The 8981-nt window shown below is 40.9% G+C and overlaps 2 protein-coding genes across 2 annotated transcripts; one reads left to right on the top strand and one right to left on the bottom strand.

Annotated features, from left to right (window-relative positions):
* Positions 1–14: 14 nt before the first annotated feature.
* Positions 15–4548, bottom strand: LOC309709082 (3-mercaptopyruvate sulfurtransferase-like). The gene is made up of 2 exons (XM_082537538.1): positions 3810–4548; positions 15–920 (listed from the first exon to the last, which is right to left on the bottom strand). The coding sequence occupies exons 1-2, from the start codon at positions 4387–4389 to the stop codon at positions 622–624; spliced, it is 879 nt and encodes a 292-aa protein (XP_082393664.1). The 5' UTR covers positions 4390–4548; the 3' UTR covers positions 15–621.
* Positions 4549–5027: 479 nt separating this feature from the next.
* Positions 5028–8351, top strand: rps19bp1 (ribosomal protein S19 binding protein 1). Its single transcript, XM_082537790.1, has 4 exons — positions 5028–5284; positions 6499–6672; positions 6929–7026; positions 7418–8351. Exons 1-4 carry the CDS (start codon positions 5230–5232, stop codon positions 7565–7567), a joined length of 477 nt encoding a protein of 158 aa, XP_082393916.1. The 5' UTR covers positions 5028–5229; the 3' UTR covers positions 7568–8351.
* Positions 8352–8981: the final 630 nt, after the last annotated feature.

Consider the following 8981-nt stretch of genomic DNA (forward strand, 5'->3'; position numbering starts at 1 on the left):
TGAGACAGTAGCAATCATGATGATATATTAATTTATTTTTTCTTTAGACACAAACTTCTCAGGATATCTGACTTTGGAAGCAGAAAACCCCCCAAAAACAAACAGAAAAACATCACTATCCTTAGGCTCTAATCAGTCAACAAGTCAAAAGTCCATCGTTTAAACTGCATTATTGTAAGAACCTAACAAAGGAGACTCTGCTCTTTGTCTATTTTCAGTCCTTTTTAATCAGCTACTGCGTCGATAAACATGTTCATATTTATTTTACCAAAGATTACACAAGATTACAAAGTGTAGGTGTCTTTGAGTCCGTGAGCTGCCAACAGGTGGAGACTTGAGGTGGTGGGACGGGGTTAAGAAGTTCAGTTTAGTGTCCACATATTGTTGACTTTAATCACAAATCATCTATCAGTATATAAAAGATGAACAAAAAAAAAAAAATCCCCAGTGGTGTATTATTAATACAGGAGCTTTTTGGACATTCTGGGAAATTTTGCTATCGTGCTGCTGGCTGTGGCTTCACAGGAGGAAGTCATACAAATCCCAAATGACCAAACTTCAATAGCAACAACAGCACAAGTGATCCAGCCTAAAACCATCGGTCACAGGTCCTTCCTGTTATCACAAATGTTTCCCTCTCCCATCTGATATGACGTGCTCGGGCACGGCGCGGGTGTACCACTCCGACCATCCACCGTCATACACCGACACCCCCGGGTGCCCGCACTCGTGGGCCGCCAGTGCCACGTGGCACGCGGTCACTGCAGAGCCGCATAAGACACAAAGCGGGCAGTCGAGATCCACACCAGCACGGGCAAACAGAGCCTGGAGTTGTTCCTTTGGCAGGAAGTGGCCAGAAGGTGACAGGAAGGCGTGGAAAGGAATGCTGATGGAGCCAGGGATGTGGCCCGGCTCTGTGTCTGTCAATCAGAAAGAGCAGATACATTCAGAATATGATTAAATAATCTGAAATAGCAAATGTGTACTCTTAATTAATTAAGAAATGGGCAGTTACACAGAAACATGCAATTAAAAAGACCTTTAGAGATCTTGATTAGCCTTGGTGAGGCTTTTAAGTCATGCTAACCCTGTGTTGATCCCTTCTGTTTTTCTCAGTCTGGATTATGTTCTACACTTTGAATGTGGACTACAGTAAAATTCTTGAGCTGTTGCTCTGTATTCTAAATATTTTGCAGGGAAAATGGAAAATATGTGCAGCAATTTATTGAAACACATACAAAGATACATGGAAATACAGTATATGAGGCAAAAACAGAGTTTGTCATTATTTGGTTAGACAACCTTTATTCTTCAACACAGCCCAAACTCTCTTAGACAAGCTTTCTTGTCATTTCTTTAAGTAACAAGTAGTAACTATGACATCACCCATTGACTAGTAAGTGAAGTATTGCTGTGACGCATTTTCATCATTGTGACTGTGGTGTTTTAAAACCACATGTGGCAAGCAACTGTGAAACCAATGACACTGCACAATCACTGGGTAAAGGCTTACTATTGAAGTTGTGCCAGCCATTAAAAAGAATGCATGTTTAAGGCACTTCTGTTTTGGCTTTACTTTTTAGACCTTTCTAGCTACACACCTCCTTGATGTAGTCTCTAATCCTGGAGTGACCTTTTACATCACAAATAATTTTACCACACATGTTTAGTGCCATTAGTAAAACTGTTATGATCCCCATTTCTGAATAACTTGTTATACAGTACACATGATTAGCAAATCATTATAATCTGCCTTTGTATTGACCGCCTCTTATTACGGCATTTCCATCTCCACTCTGCTAGCATCAGAAAGAGTAAGAGGCGTAAGTTATATTGGTCCAGCTCAGCTGCACTCGACTCTGAATAAATCAGTAGAGAGGCATGAGTCAGAGGACTGTTAAAGTCCATGACCGAAGATGACAGTCTTAAATATAAGATAAAAAAAACAGAACATAATGTGATCATTGATGACTCAACCCTGTGATCTTTTGGCTACAGAAGGACCATGTGGACGAAACCCCAGAAAGGGTTTTCTTCAGATCACATTTTAAATGTGAAAAAAAATAGCCAGGTGTTAATAAACCACAACCACACTGGGACAGGCGGTATTTTAGTCTTGACTATATCAGTTATAGTGGGAAATTGGTTCAGTGTTTCAAAAGCAAAACTCTGAATTGAGGAAAAGAAAGCGAAACCCGCATTTGCTACGTTTTTACTACCACAGACAAATATGTGTGTTTGTATCGATGTTTGATATGAAAACAGACATTACAAAAACTGATGCTTATACTCCCAAGGGAGTCAATCAGAAGAGCAGATTTAGCATGTGAAAGTTTTATTTGTTTCCCCCAAAATTAAATCCAGGTTGGATTTACACATGCAATGAAAAGGGAAGTTTTTTTTGTTTTTTTTTAAGAGAGCAGTCAGAAAGGTCACTGCTCAAACTGCTTTCAGAAGTGTTCTGCCTGCAGAGGAGCCCTGTAACAGCACATCAGAGCTTTACCCTCTAACAGTGTGTGTACTGTGAGACGTATATGGATAAGACATCTATACCTTATCACTGTTTTGTCCATTCACTGAGTGCCGTCTTTAAAAACATCAGCAGATCAAAGGTTGGACTATTGCTGCATCTAAACGTTTAACCATTCACTTTGTCTGCTACTGTGGTACAGCAGTGTGTGTGTGTGTGTGTGTGTGTGTGTGTGTGTGTGTGTGTGTGTGTATGGTTCATTGACTATAGCTAAAATGTGGGCTATCCAAGTACGGCCTGTCTGCCTGACCTCTTTTCATGTTTGTGTTGTTCAGTCATCCAAGCCCAGAGCAAACTCCATAAAACTCTATGTACAAGGAACTAGCAAACCATTATCTTGTCCCCCCCCCATACCTGTGTCACCCTGACGTCACTGTCAGAGTCAAACTGTAATTGTGTTTTATAAGATACTAATTATTGTCCATGTTTGTTCATTAATTATCCCATCACTAGTAAAGAGAAGAGTGTCAGGGGTCAATAACATAAAATATCATGGGCCATGATATCCTCCCCTAATAACAATAATAACTTATTGTGACACGTTTGTGTGTCTATCCACCTCCACTGCCATGAGTTTGAAGTCTTTGCAGTGTACAACTGCCAGAAAAACAAATCTGCGCAGACAACAGGAAGACATTTGGAGAATTTCAAACTGGTAATTGATACCCGCCTCCAGGTGCAATCCTCGAACCAGTTTTTGATCAGTCATTCTTAAACACTCTTAAACAAGTTGACTGGTTCAATCATTCTGTTTATCTTAAAAACAGGCACAATAAGATCATCAATGTTGTCTATAAACCCTTTAATGAAAAAGTTACTATCAACAATGCACGTAATAAAAGCTACTGTGGGACGTTACTGTGAGTCACTCAGTCATCACTTTGACAAAGATAAAAATTCTATAAAAAAATGCATGTCACCATCTTTTCCAAGGGAAAAGAGTGTAACGTTGGGTTCTTTAGAAGTATTTCAGTTACACACGGACATGAGTCAGGCCGGAAATCCTGGCACAAGTGTGTCCCAACAATAGCTGAGTTGTGAAGTTATCTTAATCATAATCAACGCATTTGTCATCAAGAGGCAATAAGAATAAAGATACAGTACACGCCCCCTCATGTCAGTGTGCCTGTAGTCTGAGGATGCTATTTGAAATAAGGGTGTCAGTAATCTGAAAATGTAATGAAGTTCTGAGAAGAATGGATCTCTTCAAAAGCCTGAGTGGGGCACGCAGGACTGTAACCATGTAACCATCATAAAGGCTCTAATGCAGACTACTCACTGTCTCTGGGTTCAGGGTCCAGTCCTTTGAACCTGCCTGTGGGCCTGGCATCCACCACCTGGAACTTTTTAGTCTCCAGGTTATCCAGGATATCCTCATAGGTTTTTATCCACGAGCGGTTCAGAGAGGCTTTGAACTCGGTCGCTGTGGGTCTGACGTACCGGTCACTCACAGGTCGACCCTCCAGCTCCCAGTTCCTGAGCCCCCCATTGAGCATAGAGACCGCACTGTGCCCGAACACTCGGAACATCCACCACACGCGGGGCGCCGAGAACGCCCCGAACTCGCTGCCATCGTAGACCACGACGTGCGTGTCGTTTTCTATTCCCAATTTCCCGACGTATTCCGCAAAATAGTCCTCTGACGGCAACATATGGTCCAGAGGAGAGGTTTTATCACAGCACTGGTCAATGTCAAAGAAAGCTGCTCCCGGCACATGCTTCTTCTTGAACTCGGTCTTTGCGTTTCTCCGCAGTTTGGGCAAATACCACGAAGTGTCCAAGACCCGCATTTTCCCCTGGACCTTTACAGCCTGAGCCAGCCACTTAGAGGTGACCAGAGCGGTGGCTTGGAGAGCCATGGTGAACTGGAGATGCAGACAGGCTACAAAGTTTACCTAAGTTTCACAATATTTAACAAAACCGAGCCAAAAGTCGGGAGCGGTCGAGTGAGCAAAGGTACTAATGGTGGCGAGAGAGCGCAAGCCAAACCGTCACGCCCCTCGTTTCACCTGACACTGATAAAAGTGAAAGGGGGACACAGTAAAAATGGCATTAGCCTACATTTTAGACAAAGTCTGAACCGACACTCATTCATAAGTCTGCAGCGAGACATGCACATTTTTCCAACTCCAACAGAAAACGTAATCTATTAACCTATCTCCGTGTGAAGTGAAAATAACAGAGGATTGGAGCCACTTGTTCCATATTTGAACAAGATCAAATATTGTAGCATATTTGATTTGAGAGTTGGCAGTTCTGTTTTGATACTACTACTACTACTACTAAAATGGCCTGTATTTGTATAGCGCTTTACTTAGTCCCTAAGGACCCCAAAGCGCTTTACACTACATTCAGTCATCCACACATTCACACACACATTCACACATTGGTGATGGCAAGCTACGTTGTAGCCACAGCTGCCCTGGGGCGCACTGACTACTACTACTGATAATAATAATAATAATAAGAAGAAGAATAAGAAGAATAAAAATTTAAAACTAAAGTAATTGAAATAGCACAACAGGTCATCCAGGTAGGAACTTTGTTCATTTTACATCGTCAAGCCGACTGCTTTTAACCGACGCACGCGAGCTTGCCGGATGTTTATGGAACCACATGTTGTTACCCGGTTATAAAAGCACATTTCTGTGGATGTAGTTTGTGGAAAGTAGAAGAAAACGTTTGTAGCTTGAATCAGGATGTCGGCTTCGTTGATCAGGAGAGGACTGGAGCTGCTGAGCAATGACATTAAAGGTCAGTTTAGCCTCTTGAGCTTGCTGTGCCAGTTGGCTAACAGTATTGGATATTAGCGCTCTCGCTATTATAATTCTGACCATAACTTGTGACTGATCTGGGTTTTTTTTTTACATTGTTATAGTTAGGCCGTAATAGAGGGGGTTTACAATGTTGCTTTAAGGTCTAAAATTGATTACTTGAATATTATTTCGGAGGTTTTCACGTTGTCGTCATTAAACCATAGCAACGTAGAGCCCGAAGAAGACGTATTTGAATAACGGTACTATGCTTAACCTCAACCTACATAACATTCCTGTGAGGAAAGCAATTCCTCATCCGGGTGAGCGGGTACTTGGTCTCAGCACAGCTGATGTCAGGAGGACCCTGAGAAGAACTGACGTACCCAAGCAGCGCCTCGGGACTGGTGCTCAAGGAATGTGCTGACCAGCTGGGTCATGTCCTCACAGACCTCTTCAATACCTCACTGAACCATGCAGTTGTACCATCATTCTTCAAGAATTTTACCATTATACTAGTTCCTAAAAACAGTCCACAGTTCCATGTCTTAATGATTATCACCTTTTAGGACTCACAATGTGCATTTCAGTTCCGCATTCAACACAAATCATCTCCCAGCATGAAAGCATGCGGCAAGTGGAGACAATTGATGGGGACTGGTGTACCACACACAGCTTCTCATCAATAACATTGTGGAGGAGGTGGACAGCAGCACTAAGTTTCTAGCTTTGTTCTCTTGTAATGGGAGCACAGCAATGTCTGCACTTCCTGTCTCAGATGAAGAGTGTGTATTTGGAGCAGAAGAGCCAGATTCTCCAAGTTTCTTTCTCATAGCCATCAGGCTTCTAAATTCTATTTTTTTTTTAATACCCCTCCCATCTACACACACACACACAGAGTGGACCACACTTGGACTGATCTCCCTGCTGCTGTGATACTCCATTGCTATCTATAAGTGTAATACACTGGTAATTTAACAATACTGCTGTTTTTTTTATGCATTTCACATTCATTTTTTTATAGCTCTGTTTGTTACTACAATTTTTATTAATGTTGTGAGCCAGTGCAACACGATTCCATTCAGATATGCTATAATTAGTGTATAGCTTTTGAATGACAAAAAGATCGATTCACACTCTTAAAAGAACATGTTTCCTTGTCTGCAGCTTACTTTGGGTTTTGTGCGTGTCTTTTTGCCATGTGTTTCCTGCCAGATGTCACTAAAGTGAAGAAGAAGCAGCAGCAGACCCCCAGCTCAGCCACAGTGATGGAGCTGGTGAGCACCAAGCGGCAGGGAGTTACCAAGCAGGTCAAAAGACTGCAAGGCCGTCTCGGGCCTGGCAAGAGCAAAGCCACTGTTAAAGACAAGAGGATCAAGTCTGCAGTGGGTCAGTCTGCTTGCTGTATTTCAGTCTTCTTCATGCTTAGAATAAAAGACATCTGTGAAAAAGTAAAAACAATTGGTAAAGAGGCTTTTGCGTTTTTATGTAAGGACCAGTAGGTGGCAGCATTGGTCTTAAACTCAGTTGTAAAATGTACAGCCTTCCACTGAAAAAGAACTTAAACCTGAATAATTGTTCTGTTACTCTTTTACAGTCTAGTTGATGTTGCTCTAAATTTCTTGTTCTTTGGTTTGAATTGTAGAGGAGTTCAGGAAGAAGCAGGGGAAGAGCCATTTGAGTGAGAACCTCAAATACTTTATGGCAACTGGCTGTAAAGCAACAGATTCTGACACACTGAAGGTAACCAGGTCATCAGTCCCTCACATTTTACAAGTGCTGTCATTGTCTGTGACTTTTATCTCTTCTTGAAACACTGGAGTCCAAAATGTTAAGCAGGATTTAAAAAGAAGAGTCATATTTGCATAAAAAAGCAGCTTGCTCACAGCCACAAAAACACTGGTGGCATCCGGTGGTATCTCTCAGCCTGCTCGTAGATTCAGCAGTGGTATCAATTTTAATGTCGGCAAAAAATAAACTGTACAGTAAAGATCCAAATCCCAGGATTTTATTTATTTATTTTTTGCATTATTGATAACCCAAATAGATTCATAGCCATCACTGGCTACTGATGAACTGCTTTTGTTGTCTACAGGTGGCCCTAACGTGCTGATTTGATTTCTGTCTGACATAGATCGTGAACCACAATAAAGGGAGGCAGTCAAGAAATCACCCGGACAGGCCTGTGAAGAAGGCCAAAGAGGCAAAGTCTTTGTTCACAGAGGAGGAGTTCCAGCAGTTTCAGAAGGAATACTTTGGCAGGACTGTGGAGGAAAAGAAATAAAACAGACACAAAGACACTGCGCCCACAGCAGAAGCTCCAGGGCTGCGTTTGGAGGATCGAAGTGGATTTCTGGACCAGATTTTGTTCTCATTAATGTTCATGTAGTGTCTGTATGGTTCAGGGTTTTTTTTTTTTTCTTTTTCTTTTTTTTTCTTTCAAGGGTGTCTGTGTGAGTAATGTGCACATTTTGAACCAACCACAGGTTGAAGTTCATAGACAAAGTATGAAAAATCATTGACAAAGAGACAGGAAATGACTGAGATATGACTTGTGTCAGTCATAGCTCGCGAGTCCTTTGTTTCATTGTTTGTGAACTACAAACGTAATGAAGCTCACCTTTAATTCACAGCCAAGAAAAACACCATATTCATGGCTTAATAACCAGATAAGCTTAGCAAGAGCCATTACAGGGCGGTGTGAGAGAGCAAATTCCTGAAATTATGGGCTTATGGATGACTTATACAATACATTTCTGTTTCTCATCCCTTCTTCTTTGATAACTTCTTAGAATTTTTTATTTTTTTTTAAGATTATTGAATTATTTTTTCAATAAAAGCTGTAATTCTGGGAATAAAGCTGCATGACACACTCGATAGATATAAAGATATTAGTTTCTAATTAATCAATTATTAAATAATATCACAGTCAACACAAAGGTTTGTTATTTCTATTGCAACGACCTTGAATTAATAGCTTCCATCATTTTCATCATTCCTCCTATAAACACGTGTTTTGATATGGTCGTCCTCAAACTTGTTGCTTTATTAAAGTAATGAAATAATGACTCCTGTCATGGGTTTATTCTTGTTCAGTTCAGATTACAGTCTTTCTCTACTGGTTTGGCTCATTTCTTGAAACAGAAATTACATTCTCAAAACTCTAAGATCATTTGGCAAAACACTCTTACAGTTTAGCACAACACTATAGCTCACCTGCAAAAGCTCATATCTCTTCCAAAACTGTTCACTCGGGCTTCAATCTAAATCCCTTTCTCATTTAAACAGTCAGTGTCTCCAAAATGGCAAAGATCCTTCTCAATAGCTTTGGCTCATTTCTCGACACAGATTGGACATTCTCATCATTCTTGGTGCTTTTGTCAAACTAAACCTGGATGGTTGATCACAACAACATGGTCCACCTGCAAAAGCTCATATCTCCCCTAAAACAGTTCACTCATGTGTCAAAACTATATTTCTTTCTAATCTGAATAGTCAGTGCCCCCAAAATGCATCGTCCCTTTGGCATTGTGTGAGTACTGCCATACAAAATGTTTAGATGTTTTGTCACTATAGCAGAGGACCAACAATATACAACAGAAAAGAGTAGCCTCCAAGGTTTGACATCACAGATTGCACTCACACTACCAAGGAAATTATAACCATTTATTATTCACATGCAAAGAAAGTTTTATACA

This window comes from Aulonocara stuartgranti, assembly GCF_965226115.1.
Source record: "Aulonocara stuartgranti genome assembly, chromosome: 6".
Lineage (NCBI taxonomy): Eukaryota > Metazoa > Chordata > Actinopteri > Cichliformes > Cichlidae > Aulonocara > Aulonocara stuartgranti.

Excerpts from the sequence above, each read along its gene's own strand:
- LOC309709082 (XM_082537538.1), bottom strand. The coding sequence starts at position 4,389 with ATGGCTCTCCAAGCCACCGCTCTGGTCACCTCTAAGTGGCTGGCTCAG. Across the intron at positions 921-3,809 it reads GGACCCTGAACCCAGAGACA|ACACAGAGCCGGGCCACATC; the intron begins GTGAGTAGTCTG and ends TCTGATTGACAG.
- rps19bp1 (XM_082537790.1), top strand. The coding sequence starts at position 5,230 with ATGTCGGCTTCGTTGATCAGGAGAGGACTGGAGCTGCTGAGCAATGAC. Across the intron at positions 5,285-6,498 it reads GCTGAGCAATGACATTAAAG|ATGTCACTAAAGTGAAGAAG; the intron begins GTCAGTTTAGCC and ends GTTTCCTGCCAG. Across the intron at positions 7,027-7,417 it reads CAGATTCTGACACACTGAAG|ATCGTGAACCACAATAAAGG; the intron begins GTAACCAGGTCA and ends TGTCTGACATAG.